Source organism: Takifugu rubripes, chromosome 7, assembly GCF_901000725.2.
Source record: "Takifugu rubripes chromosome 7, fTakRub1.2, whole genome shotgun sequence".
Classification (NCBI taxonomy): Eukaryota; Metazoa; Chordata; class Actinopteri; order Tetraodontiformes; family Tetraodontidae; genus Takifugu; species Takifugu rubripes.
The window spans coordinates 13,046,539-13,061,185 of record NC_042291.1 but is presented as its reverse complement, the minus strand read 5'-3'; the positions used below and the strand labels follow the sequence as shown (position 1 = coordinate 13,061,185).

The following is a 14,647-nucleotide window of genomic DNA, read 5'->3' as shown; positions in this document are numbered from 1 at the left end:
AAAGCAAAATATGTACAAGGCTAGTCAGTAAATTTTCAAAGATGATAGATGGAGCTGGTCCCCAGGCTCCTCCTGCTTCTAATGGATGCGTTCAGAGCAGACAACTGACTGCGATTGTGAAAAGAAGAATCTTTGGCTTGGGTTCAATAGATAATCAAAACAAGTAAATGCAAACGCAGGCAGAAATTTACAAAGCCCAAAACTCCCCTGAAAAGGTCACGTTGTTGAAGTTTTGATGATCCTTCTGTCTGAAAAATTATGATTAGGGTTTTCTTTAGCTTTATTAAGGGTTTGAAGGTCTTATTACAGGACAGAATAACCAATGAGTATCGGTCTGGTAATATAACAACTCCAAACAACTCTTGTTCCAAATATATTTAAACAAAATTAAATCAATACTTATATATGACACGCTTCTGTCAGAGTAAAAACAGGAAATGTTATAAAATGGAATTTTGCATAAAGGCCCTGCATACAGCTAGATGATGGATGTGTTCATGTCACCCGAAGGTTGGGCTCCCAGTAGAGTTAAAGGACCTTTATGCTGTTAAATCCAGCCACCCCAAAGGCAGCATCATTCAGCAGGCACCTAATGTCAGTATTACAGGGTTGAGTGCTTGAGAGTGTTGGTGTCACTGGGGTTATCTACAGGGAACCTCCCAGCACATATGTTTTGTTGAACTAGTCTTCCAGTTAAGCCGAGTTGTTTGTCGTCCAGCCTCTCCTGCAGCGCTGCTTTTCAAATCAGCGGCCTCGGGAACACAGAAACATCAAGTTAAAACAATCTACACTCTTATTTTGAAGTTGAGCCCGAAACGTGTCTTCTGTCTTCTTTATAGAGGAAACTCTGAACAAACACATGAAGAAACATCAACGCTAACGTGCACTTCGCTCCTCGCCGCCAGATCAATGTCAGTAACATCATGCACCATTTCCTCAGTCAAAAATGACATTTCTCAAAAAAAGTCAAAGGAATTCAGCATGCTATAAAATGAAGATTATTTTAAGGTGTAGCAGATTATAGAATTGTGAAACTTAGATCTGTTTACATATTAACAGTTCAGGATATGCAGTTAAAGGGCCATCTTTACTCCACCTTAGCTTGAATGCTAACAATATTCTGAGGTAAACCATTCGTGTGCATTGTGACCTCTTTTGGAAATGGTGAGAAGTTTTAAATAACACTGAATCCAGCATTTGTCTGTAAGCAGGACTGTGGAGACACGTGGTCACTGTTTTTTCTAGGAATGTGGCGGGTGCGTAAAGATTTTTGTTACTAAAATCAAGACAGCAAACACTTCACTAAAACCATTCAGAATCTGACATTTCATGAAATATCTCAGAGACCTTCAGCCTTGTTGATAATCCGCTCATGCACGAATTAACATATTTAATGTGTGTTTGATATTTTACTCACAAATTGAAAAGAACCTTTTTTTTTTCAGCAGCTCCTTCAACTCTGGCACCTGCTGCAGGGAAGCGTCCTAACCGGAGTTAATCTTCCCAAGGTGATCTTACTCAAAAGCACAAAGGCATAATAATAAAAGGTTTAGTATAATATAGATCAAATCCGCTTTAGTGTGGGTCACTGACCCAAACTGTATCGGCTCTTTCCATCCTTAATAGTCTTCTCCTCTGGGAGCATAATGTTTGGATTGGTTGGGAAATATATTGGCAATAAAGAGACAAAAGGATGTCATAAATGTTGATTAAAGCTCTGGTTAAAAGACAGAGGCAGAGAAGCCCTGAGTTATGGGGGCTTTTCAGACTGCGTTATTGTTTCAGTGACAGAGCTCTTAGTGCATCCTGTGGAGTGGCCGCCGGCCAGTGGTAAACATTTCTCAACGTGTGAAGAGTCATTAATCCCTGGAGCCGAGGTTGGCTTCGCTATCTGTGTCTGTGGCACAAGAAAATCACAGCCGCTTGGCACCGGCGGGTCGCAGCTGGTCAGAGCCCCAACACAAATACTGGGCACTTTAAAACTGTTTAAATCTCTCCTGGTCTGCAGCAGGCACATATTTCAGTCTAGAACCACTATTGAATGTTCAGTTCATGTGCAGGAGAAGCTGTGAGTGATGCACGGAAGGACACGTTATGGCTCCTTTGGCTCTGCAGGGAAAGAAAAGATGCTAATTTATTGCTAATTTAGTGTGACGTCTGTATGGACTGTAAGTATAATTTTGAGTTTCTCTATTTCACATTTATATTTTAGAGACATGGTTTGTGCTTAAACCTATTGATTCGGTGTGACTTAATTTGGGGGGAAAACAGAAGCAAAGTATTACCTTTTATAGACAAACTCAAACATCAAGAATCAGATTAAAACCAAGTGCAGTATCTACAGAACTGTGGATGCTAATATATTCATTTACGTGCGTAGGATAAAAATTTCAAATCTTTATGTTTAATATTTGACTATAGCACAGAATCACAGGATGTCACTGTTATATATGTCCGCTTCTCAGTGAGCTCTGGGTACTTTTTACAGCGATGATACGTTGAAGATAATCCCCGGTTGGCTTCATTTTTACCTGTTATTGTGGTCAGGTTGTGATGTGACGCTACAGTGTGCGTGAGGTGCGGCAGCTTTGCGGGGTCGAGTCCCATCCCCGACTCAACCCCAGCACGTCGATGACCCCGCCGGCCTCATTTGCATGCTTGATTGGTTCCGACCTGAGTCCCAACTTTGCGCCACACCCACCCCCGCGAGTCCGCGCGAGCGCCTGGGCGTGTCTGCTCGCAAACCCCGCCCCGCTCGCACCGCCCACCCGAGCGGACCGCAATGATTTAGAAGTTCAGGAATCCCACGTGACGTCACCCAAGGGTGACGTTATGCTTCTCTAAATAGATCGTATTGTAATCTTTTCTCAGTCCAACGTGGTTTCTTCTGAGAGACTGCTTCGCATTTTCTACACTTGTCTGGTGAGTTGAAACCGCTCTGCCGCCACGCAGAGCAGCGTGCACGCGCCTTCGCAGCTTTGTTGCGTTCGCTCCGTCACGATCGGCGTGCCTTTTCTCCTCTTTTACGCCCGTGCAACAGCTTGTTTTCGCGTCAGCATTCCGGGTCGAAGTGCTGTGTTGTCGTTTTTTTCAGGCGCGCAACTTCAGCCGCGGCGTCGTCGGTGTTGTAGCGGCGCGTCGGGGTTTGTCCGCGCGGGCGCGTTGTCATCCGCACCTCTGTTGACTTGTTGCAAGTTGAGTCAAGTGCGGCTGCTCGGTCCGTCAGGTAGCAGCGGACAGCCGCCTGCAGGAATTCACGAGAAATCATAAATCACTGCGCAGAAATGAAATGAATAATCGCTGTCAGGGTCTCCGCCAGCACGGGTCTCCTTTAGCCTTTCCTCCCCCCCTGTGGGCTCCAGCGCTGGATTCTTGCATCACCATTTTCATGCCTGTCCCATCTCGGGATACGCAGGGCCGGCTGTCTCGCCACCACTCGCCCCCTTTTTGCGGCTCACCAGATGCTGGGAAATGATAACCTCGATAATTCTGCCACCGTGTCAGTTAATTAAAAGAAAACCGAAGAGTGATTCTCGCGTCCCCGTGAAATTTATGTCCCATTTTCTCCACAGGAGCAGCGTGGCCAAGATTACGTCATTCTGCAGGCCAATCGATAGTTGATGAAGCACCGAGATGTTGAGGGTCACTTTAAATAAGGCTGTGCTGAGCCAGCGTTAAAATATGGTTTGATTCATCTTCTGTCCTTATGTCTGTCTGACAAAAATGGGCTTATCAAAATCATCATTCACCACCTAGTGGTGTGACATCTGATGATGTTGTCAAGTGCTCAAATGATATATTTCCACCTGTATCTGTTGTAAAGTTAAACGAGAACAACAGTTGGAGAAAGGTTTTCACATGTTCCCAGAGTTTTCCTTTGATTTACTTCTTTAAGTAGATTCTGCATTTTCTGCAGAAGAAAAATGACTTTTTGTGAAACTTCTATGCAAATTCATAACATAAAGAGGGGTGAATTTGTATTTTCTGTATTACTGTATACAGAAACTACACTCTATTTTTGTGATTAAAGCGGGCCAGTGCATTATAAAACCACTTTTCTGGTGATCATCACAGTCAAGGCGAAACCCTAACTTAAATAATGACTGCTCGAATGTTGTAAAGGCTGAAATATCGGCTACAACATTACTTTGCACAGCAGAAACGTCGTTTTACCTTAAAAAAAAGTCTTGCAGCTTTAAATATTTCACTTTTTTCTTGGCTGCTTTTGTAAATATACCGTGTCCCACTCTCTGAAATGGCATCTCTAAAGTTGTCTAAAGAAGCCAGTGCCTCACAAGCGTTAAGGCGTATATCACATCAGGCTTGTTGTCATGTATTCGCCTCAGCAGCAGAGGCTGAGGGCCAGACACCGTCTGAAAGGGCCGTGCGCTTTGCCTCGGGGATCGCTGTGATCCTGCCTTGAACCCGCTGTCAAAGGCTGTGGGGAGCTGGAGAGTGGGTTTGTGCTCGCTTTACCCCGTATGCCTTTGCACCCCAACCTCTCCCCCACCATATTGTTTAAATTCCAATATGCGCTCTAACCTGGAGAAATAGTCCCCAGCTCCTCTTGAAATCAAACACCAGACTTTAATCCTTCCCCCCTCACACACATCAGGATATAGTTAATGTAAAGTGTAACCAAATTTCCTCTGCTAAACTAAAACATCGATATGGAACGAGAGCCAAATGCCCTCTCCCAGGGAAGGGCCTCGCGTATCGATAATTTGGAGCGTTAAAGCTTTTGGATAATTCACGGAGACATACTCAGGATTAATGGTTAACAGTTTTATGCGGTCATGTGGTTTGGATTTTATGGGAAATGTGATGAAATGTTGAAATTCCCTTTTTAGAGGAAAGGAAGCGCTCGCTTTTACATTGGTTTCATTCTCTCGTCTCATTTTCAAAGAGAGCTTTCTGGTGATTTGTTGTCACTGTTTAGCCATTAACTGAATATTTGTGGGATTGTCGAAATTAAAACCTACTAAACTGTATAAAACCTCTGTGTACACGTCTGAATTTGAGATAATTAAGGTGGCGAGAAATGTTTTCCAAGGTATGATTAACGAGCGATTGGTTTTTCAAGTGCGGTTTTGTGGCTCCCATCATTTTTGCTCGGGGCTCCAGGGTTCGGATCACCGGCGTTAATCATGTTTGTTGTGTCAAAACAGGGCGCGCAGGTGAGTTTCTTCTCACACTGGTGACAGACAGAGTGCCCAGTTCTCGGCGCTCTCTGACAGAGAGACCCTGTCCAGATCCCCGCTCTCTGGACTCCGTCAAGAAGCGCAGCCTGTTAGGAAAACAGCACCGCTAAGCCTAGCACAACATGAGCGTGTTTAGACTGTGCTTTAGGAAATAGCCTGCACCCATCAGAGCGGGACACCTGTACACGCTGTATGAAGGTATTCATACCTGAGAGGAGAGGCGCATCACCGGGGCTTCTTGTGACATAAGCTGAATCTAGATCCTAGATTCATGTTAGAGCGTACTGTAGCATTTACTTTGTCTTTAAAAGAAATATTTGGGAGAGGAAATTGAAATCCTGTCATATTGTTTACTTTAGGTATTCATTTGCTTTTAACTCTTCAACACCTGCGGAAAGAACAGATGCAAACGTGTGTGAGATCGTTAATTCGCTGTAAAATAATATTCATTTCCAAAGCTGAAACCGCTTTAGTTGATACGCAGTCCTACACAATAATTCTACACGTAGCACAGCTTGTCCTGACAGAAAACGTTGTTTAAAACAGCATTTTATGAATGAGCAGATTGATTACATAATTCTAGTACCAGCTACAGATTTTGGTGGTTGTTTGTAGAGTTTCCTTTCCTCTTTCATAGACATTGACATAGAAATATAAACATAGTTGTACTTCTTTCCAAATTATTGTTTTCTGGCATCCCTTCATAAGTGTGTTTGGACTGCTTTCAACATATTGTTGGGCTGGGAGGGCAGAATCCCTTATTTCTGCTCTTGATTTAGTTGGTCTAAGTATACAGAGGGACAGGCTAATACACCAAAACTGGAGGCTCTTAATGTTCATGTCTCTGGTTGCAATTTATATGTCTTTTTACGTACAGGTGCAGGGCCGTCTGTGTTTCCCGGGAACAATTTGGTCTCTCTTATGTACATTTTTTAATCATCTTAATACGGACACTGCACATCTGCCACCAGTGTGATCGCAGTGTTGCAAATGTTTGCTGTTAAAAGTTGCACCTTCGGTGAAAACTGCACAGTTTCTTATGATTTTCACAGGAACAACTGAATATTAACCTTACTTTGACTTTTTTTTTTTTGCCTAATCTAAGTGTCTGCCGCTGACTTTAAAATGATACTGGAATACTCAAGTACTTTTCGTCTTATTTGCCGGACCAAAATCATACGTGTTTGAAACGATTCGGTCGATTTGTGCTTTAAATAGGCGCCTCGACGAGCTTTACAGAAACTCTGGACGCGTCAATGTGGTGGACCGGTCGAGGGATCTTTGTTCAAAAAGCTGCACAGTTGTTTTATGGTGCAGAACGTAGCCCAGATGTCATTTTAGGTGAATACTAGATTACTTTAGTGTGAGAAACCAGCATTTGAGCCACAGATGTTTCAGAAGCACCGGCAATTTAATGTCAGGCGTTGCACAATGAGTATGTTTTTCCACGTGGATGCTGGTGGGGAAACTGTAATTCATCCACTTCCTCTTCTTACTTTTTGCCTTTGCGTGTACGCATGTGTGTCTGTGTGTGCGTGTGTGTGTGTGTTTTTTCTATAGTTTATGAGAAGGTGGCAAGAGTGATGAACTCAGACCAGGAAAGGCCGTTCGTGTGCAACGCTCCTGGCTGTTCCCAGGTGAGAGTGCCGAGACAATAAGAGCATGATATTCTGCGTGTGTGGGGGTGTGTGTGTGTTTGCCTGTGTGTGTGCCTGTGTGTGTAATATGAGGTCCACATCGAGGAGGCCTGAGAAGAGGGTTATTAGCTTATGTACAAGGGAGAAACTCAATATCCCAGAACTGGGAAACTTAAGCTGTAAATAACGCTGCAGGTGTTTCGGTGTTAAATATACAAATAGAAAGAAGGCTCCCGAAAAGATCCTTCTTTTTTAGGAGAGGGTTGGCAGGTAGTATGAAGACACATTTACATTCCATAATCAACTAAAAAGCTTAATTGATTTTGCTTTATTTTTAAAAACAAAACAGCGATTCCCCACAGAGGACCATCTGATGATACATCGACACAAGCATGAGATGACGCTCAAGTTTCCCTCCATAAAGAACGACAACATGCTGTCAGGTGAGGTGCACGACGCCGCTGCTGCTGGCTACACCAGAAAGGTTCACCCAGAGCGTTCGTTTGCAGGTGTGTACGCAGGTGATTCATGCCCAGACAGACGCGCTCGTCTTTCATCAAGAAAACTTAATAGCACAGCCATGCTAGTAGTTTACGATGATTTAAATCACACGACAGGGCAGTTTTAATCAGCGCTCACTGGTTTTGAGTATGTACACCACGGCGACGCAGAGGAACCGGCCTGTCAAAGTTTGTCTTCCTCGTCGCCTCCCATGAAAAAGGGGGGACATTGCCCTAAACTGACCACAGGTGCTTTTATGGCTGCGCAAGGGACGTGTTTATCTGCACATTAATCTTCAGTTCATAACAACACTGAATCATAGATTACATGCCACTTAAACCAACTGACAGCTGGCGGCCAGTGCACAACTGCCAGGTCACGCTGGACACCGCTGTGAGCGGCTCAACCGAGGTCTTCTTTATTATTTACACTCGGTTGACAGCCAGGATCAGATTCTCTTGGCTTTGAGTTCTCATCACCTGCCGACTGAGTTACAACTCCATTAGCATTTCTCTTATTGAAACTTCAAACTGGGGATTATTTAATGCTTTTTCTCCACCTCAGTCATAAAATGTGTATTTAAATTATGCTAATGCACATTTGTTTTCCCAACGAGCTGTATTTATATTTTGGGCGCCCAGGTCTCGATGAAAGTTTATGTCATTCCTCCGTCCGGCCAAAATGGATAAACAGACCAAGTATGCTTTTAAGTTTTGAAACTAGCCCGATCCTTAAGTCACCTTCAACCGTCTGAAACCTGATCTCTCCCCCCCCCCACAACGTCAAGTTGAATGAGTTGCGATGGAACTCAGCACACCAACCGAGACCCCCACTCTAAAGGTGGAGTCTGCTCTTCATCAGCTGAAACGGGGCTCTCGAGTGGACTGTCTTTTTCTCACAGGGTGTTGGCTTTGTTTTCCTAAAGCCAGAGTAAATACGTACATAGTTTTAAATATGTAACATTTCTCATCACTGCATGCACGTGAAAATAATGTAATACACGATCCTGGTTTAATTTGATCACGCTTCGGTACCCTGCGTTGCCTCTTCCTAAACTACCAATGTTATAATGATTTTAAAATCACAAGTTTTGATTTCCAGACCAGACGCCGACGCCAACGCGCTTCTTGAAAAACTGTGAGGAGGTGGGCTTGTTCAGCGAGCTGGATTGCTCCATTGAGCAGGAGTTCTGCAAAGCCCAAGAAGAGGAGGACAGCAAACAGGTACAGTTGGGAGAACAAAGACCGGGGCTGAACAATAAAAATCCCCTACAGGGGTCAGGTGGTTGTAGACTGTTATCAGGTGCCATCATCAGTCATGCCATTATCAAAGCTCCGAGCAGTACCTGGACCTGTAATAGATTGAGAGATCTCGTCTGCACACTGTGTTCACATGTTGATAGACGCAGGCGTGTTTGGATTTACGACGAGCAGCACCTTTTCTTCCAAAGTTGAGTCACATGACGCACCTCTAGCTTTGCAGTTGCCCCCCAAATGCTCCTCTTCAGCCTTGTCAGCAGTCACAGACAGGCCGAGCAGCTGCAGATTTGCCTCCGCGCCACATGTGAGTGGAAAAGAGATCGTCTTCTACACCTGTAGCTTCAAACAGCCCCTCGTCTCTCAGGACTGGAGTCCGATTTCTTCCCAGGATGCAACTTTTGTGGCAGAAATTAAAGGCCTGCCCACAAATCCTCTGACATGAGCAGAAAAATCTTCACACCACTAATTTATCAGTCAGCTTTCTTATACCTGGAGCATAGTCGTCAAATCACCACAAGACAGACTGCTTATCTAATGTCTGGAAAGATGTGCGCGTAGCTTAGCTGTCGTCAGGGTGTTTTGGTCCCGGATCTCATCTGTGCTTGGGTCAACCTCGCCTATTCTCCCGAGCCTGTGTGGTTTATGATGGAAGCTCTGCAACGTCAGCAGGAGGCGAGTCAGATCCAGCCTCTCTAAGAGGATGGAGTGCACCAACTACAGATACACGCTGAAATAACTTTACAATAAAACAGCATTTCATAGGAATGCATATAAAAACAGGCCTGAAAATGAAAGACTTACGCTTAGCAACTGCATTCTCAGCTAAGCTGTTTTATTTTACTACCTTTTTTCTGCTACGTTTGGACATCACTGCTTTATGCTAACATATGTGAATTGACTTGGGAGGTTTGTGTTTGTATTTTTTTTTAACAATCCAATGTTATTTTAGAATTTGTGTAGTTAAAGAAACTGCCCTGCTGTGACAATAACAGTATGGAAACCTGGTGTTCATTAGCCATCCAATGTATGCCCTGAACTTAACAAAGAAAAAGCCCGTGGAGGCTGGTTTGGGCCCTCATTACCCATTCAAGTTGGGCGAATGAAGGTCAAGGCCAAACAGTTGTAATTGCTTGAGTGATACTGAGAAATCTGACTTGCTCTGGGAAAACACTGCAACACCTAAAAATGCCCCCGCTTTACTTGTTTGCACCTACAGAGTATCTCACTGCACGGCCAGGCAGGCCCAGGCCAGCACCAGCACTCACGGATGGGCAACCATGAAACCAGCATAGTGATCCAGCAGGCCCTTCCCTCTCCACAGTCCAGCTCTGTCATCACTCAGGCTCCATCCACCAACAGACAGATAGGGTGAGTAGGCTGATGTGGTATTAAGAATCCAAACAGAAAGGCTGAAAAAATGATTTTTTAAATGATTTTTAACCCTTCTGGCTAACCTCTTCAGGTCGTACTAAAAGCTTCTTATGTTATCTTCTCAACACAACTGGGTCCATCTCAGAATTCCAGCCTCAGGCTAGTCCTGATCCCTTTCTGACACCGCTCTTGCAATCTCTGAGGTAATGTCAGGGTTCTGTTACATTTGGAGCGCCGTGCGCGTCGGCGCCGATTCATGCTATGCTGCTCATTCAGTATTGTCCCACAGCAGAGCATGCCAAAGAGAGTCCCAGAGGACACGATGAGGTCATTGTGGAAGACTCAGCTGTGACTGTTTTTACAACGGTTTACCATTTCATTGCTCCAAAATAGCTCTTTTCTCTCAATGGGAGTGTTAGCCCCTGCAGAGGTCTGTCTCTCTCACACACACCTTTGAGCTGCCTTTCTGCAGGTGTTCAGGACAGCACATCTACAAAGCGTGTGGTTGGCGGCGCTGTTAGTGAACCAGCTGTTTAAGAACTGTGCCTTAGCAGTGCTGAAGTAGTTGATTGATTTTATTCAATCAAAGTGAAAGTGTTAATTCTTTTGTTTAGTCAGATATTTTGTTAAAAAGGTGCAAACTATTCTTTTTTTAAGTTAATGACTCCCCCCTCTGATTTTTGTGTGTTTTAAATTTATACAGAGGCTTTGTTCTTGGAAACCAAATATTTGGAAAAAAAACAGTCAGACACTGAGATGACTTGGTGTTAATATGTCTGTGCTGCGACAACAGACTTGAGCTATTGAATATTGGATGGGAGGCCCGTCACTAAGCCTGACTGACACCCCATCAGGCTCATTGTGGAGCACAAGTTTGGAATTTCATCCCCCTGGAAGCGCGGCAATCACTGCCAGTAACGGAGCCTCGGCTGGCCTGCCTCACCTGAGATTACCTGTCATTAAAACTCCTCACTACGCTGGCGCGTATAGTCACCACTTCTCCTCGCGGGCTTTTATGACCTTAAATCACTCCCAGATTTTTGTGAAACCCATGGTTCCACTGCTGTCTCGCACACACAGCTGACACGTCACACTGAGGTGACATCTTGCCTCAGAATAGACTTGTCACAGTTATCGAAGTGATGTTGGAATCAGTGGAGTGCGAGTATAATAACAGCTGTTGTCTGCCAAGACGACAGAAACCGAATGCATTAATAGGAAGCGCTGAAGGAAACTGATCTGAAAATATTAATATCAGCAGGAAAATGCATTGAGGAAACCTTTACAATAGAAAGTAACACTTCCACAGGAAGGTCTTCCCACTGGAACTTCCTCCTTTTAGATTAACTTGACACTTCACAGGTCGATTGGGAGTTGGGGAGCTCACTGGAGGCCACATCGGTGCCTTCCTTTGACACGCGTCGCCATATTAAAGCCCCTCAGCTGTTGCCTGCAGCAATTTGTATTTGCGAGGGAAAGATAATCACTGAACGTGTGTTGGTTTTCATCCACACCGAATAAGGTTCTTTACTGTGCAAATGTTTATGCGTAATCATAACAACTAGAGGGAAGATTAGCGACATTAGCCTCATCAGGAATAAAAGGTTTAGCGCGTGCAGTCATTTGTGAGGTGAATATATCTGTAGTGAGAAATAAATCACCAAGCAGAATCGCTTTAATCCGGTGCCCATCTGCTTCTTTCATAGCTTTACAGAATGCACAGCTTGAGCGTCCAATGAATTAGGATAACAAGTCATTTTCATTGCTCCACGATGTTTACTAAAGAGCTTTGAGGCTTGGAATCAATTAGGATTGGCTTTCTTCAAGTCCATTTACTTTAGGGTTGAGCTGGGCCTGCAGCTGTGAAACCTGAGGCCCTCTCTCGCTTTCCTTTTCCTCTCTCTCCCTTTCTACCCCGAGTCCCTAAACACGGTCTTCGGGGAAACCGAGCTGACACAAACCAGTGTTAAACCCAGGCAAAAGAAAGAGCCAGCAGATCTTAATGTCATGGCTATCATTATCAGACAAAGGGAAATGGTGTCCAACAGATTTGAATGCTTTCTGCATTTCAATTATAAACATCTGTTGCTGAGTTATGTCAGAGTTAAACGCGTCGGACATCACTAGCCAACCATGTAAGATGCAACATTCTGTGGAGACCTGAACCTTTCCACTCGCTAGAGGAGATACGCGCTATGGGTGTGGGTACGAGGCATTAAAATTACATTCTTCTGTTCTGGATCAGCAGAGGAATTCAGCTCAATTGTTTCCATTACATATCACAATCACAGCAATCAACCTGAATACAGCTACGTTAGAGGAATATAGTACGGATGTGGTCAAATGCCCTAATTTTTTTTTGTTTGTGACATGGTATTTAAATACTTGTCTTAATTTTGATTGTGGTTTTCACACCTTTTTACACCGGGCACTCAGCTCGTGCCTTCTTGCCAAAACACAAGTTCTATTGCTCACTTGCTGTTTGACAGTTGCGTGCTGCAAACGTTATCTCCTGGATTAATTTGGGCCTATTGCACATGCTGGTCACAGCGTATGCTGCCTTGTCAGTCACCGCTTCAAAGGAAGTCGTTCTGTGGTTTTGTTTCCCATAATGCTTTAGACTTTTAGCAGTTTTCACACCTCTTTAGTCATCAGTTTCTTTAGCTCCTTGCTTTTGTCTTTAAGGGAAGTAGCCGAAATAAATGCTGGTCTGCACGACTTCCGAGCTGTTGGGTTTCTTGCAAGCGGTATGCGGTGGTTGACAATCTACCGTTTGAGTCTTTCTTTTTTTGTGAAGATCTTTCGATATGCTGAACAATTACAAAGGATATAAGCAAAATATCCTGTGAGATACTCTGCACGCCATTGTATCTGGTCCTGAAGCAGACATTTGTCTCAGAAAGTGACATCGCTTTTTGTTTAGGTGAGCTGTTGCAGATCGATACTGTTGAAGTGCTTTTATTCCTTTGCGTGTTGTGTTTTTCACGGCCATGCATGTGATGAAACAGCCTGGCAGCTTGCAACAGAACAGAGAGCTTACCTCTGAACACAAAGAATGAGCTCGCCAATATCACACATTAAATTGAGTCTCATCTATTTTTTTGTGATTTTTAAAAAAAATTGTATACAGAGCGTGGGGATGGGGGGGTTCATGAGCGTGGGAGCACCTGAGATAGCCTCATGCTATGACATGACAAACACAGCATCCAGAGGCATAAACACTGTTTAGCATTGCATGCAAACTGCAGCGCTGATGCACATTAAACCACAGCAGGTAGAGCAAAGGTGAGCCAATAAACAATGTTGCTCAAAAACAAAGGTACACAGTGTAATCAATTATAAGAAGGAAGGAGAGCAACCAAAAAGCAAGAATACAGGATGTACATCTGACCTGAATTAAGATGAGCTCATTGTGTACCGCAGTGGGTTTAATAGTGCGTTTGTAAAGAAACGCCCAGACTCTGTTGCCTCTCATTCCAGCGGGTCTGTGTCATCTCTGCCCCGGGGCCACCACACATGCAGGCTCCTGCACAGGCAACTCACACACTGGGACATCGCAGCTTGGGGAGTGCAAGGATCACAACATGGGGTGGTGTGGAAAAGGGGATCAGAGGTGGGCAGAGGGGAGGAAGAAAGGGATCAGAGGTGGTTGGAGGAGAGGAAGAGGGGGATCCAAGGTAGATGGAAGGAAAGGAAATGAGGGATCAGGGAGGTGGAGGAGACAGCGGAAGGGGGGCATCAGAGGAGAACACATGGGTTCTCTTCCATGTTGGTGGCTGATTGCTCGGAAAGGATAAAAGTCGTGTCTGCACGGGGAGAGGAAAGGATAGATCATGTTTAGATGAAAGCTTGAAGGGTGTTAGGTGTGGGAAAATCTCAAATGAAAGTGATATGGGGGATGAAGCGGGCATCAGGTGGGCTTCACTAAGTGGAGGAGGAGTCAGCTAGGGAGGTTAGGGGCAAACGGGCAGACGGGTTTTAATAGAACGAGAAAAATGATTCGTCGTAAAAAAGGTTATGTCACCAATAAGGTCAGGCAGTTTATTTTAAACCTTTTCACTACTTAACGTTGACTTAAAATGTCTTAAAATGGAATTCACTGTCACATTAATAAATCAATATAATATCACAGCAGTTGCATAAATACCTCAGCTCTGCCTTGGAATGCTTCACCTCAGCTTGAGGCAAACTAACGTGAAGACACCTCATCCCAGATCAATCCCAGAGCAGCACCCTCCCAGCATCCATCCCTCCACCGGCCCTCTAATAAAAATCAGGCTGTGTCGTAACCCATTAGGACTGATTTATTTGATCAGATTCGTATTATTTCCTCAGTCCAAACCCCTTGGCACTCTCCTCCCACCAGTGATTAAAGGCAGTAAATCAGGGGAAGGTCCTGTGTAGTGTTTACTCAGAGAGTCAGGCAGCTGCAAGCTGTTTGAGGCCCTTGTTTCTCCCTATGTTTACCCTCGTTCCCATGGCGACTGCACCACCGTCTCCCGAGCGTCTGGAACTTGGCCCCGGGGTGTTTTGGTTACGTTCGAAAAGTTTTTCACTGCTGTGTCTGCCCAGAGCTCTCAGTGACTTCACTGCGCGAGGAGCGAGCGCGGTGATGTTGGACGAGCCGGGGAGGGAAAGAGAGGGAAAAGGCGAGAGGAGGAGAGGAGGGAGGGACAAA

General features: G+C 44.6%; 1 protein-coding gene across 2 annotated transcripts in view; it reads left to right on the top strand.

Moving 5' to 3' along the window:
- The first annotated feature begins 2,796 nt into the window (after positions 1-2,796).
- Positions 2,797-14,647, top strand: part of creb5b (cAMP responsive element binding protein 5b) — a 33,200-nt gene continuing 21,349 nt past the window's right edge. The window contains exons 1-5 of one of the 2 annotated variants that reach the window (XM_003966107.3): positions 2,797-2,922; positions 6,762-6,838; positions 7,188-7,281; positions 8,441-8,562; positions 9,815-9,966. In XM_003966107.3, coding sequence (XP_003966156.2) covers positions 6,785-6,838; positions 7,188-7,281; positions 8,441-8,562; positions 9,815-9,966 — 422 coding nt within the window. In that variant the 5' untranslated portion in view covers positions 2,797-2,922; positions 6,762-6,784. Of the gene's footprint in view, positions 2,923-3,473; positions 6,839-7,187; positions 7,282-8,440; positions 8,563-9,814; positions 9,967-14,647 lie in introns of those variants that run through there. The other variant, XM_029838535.1, reaches the window with a different exon arrangement.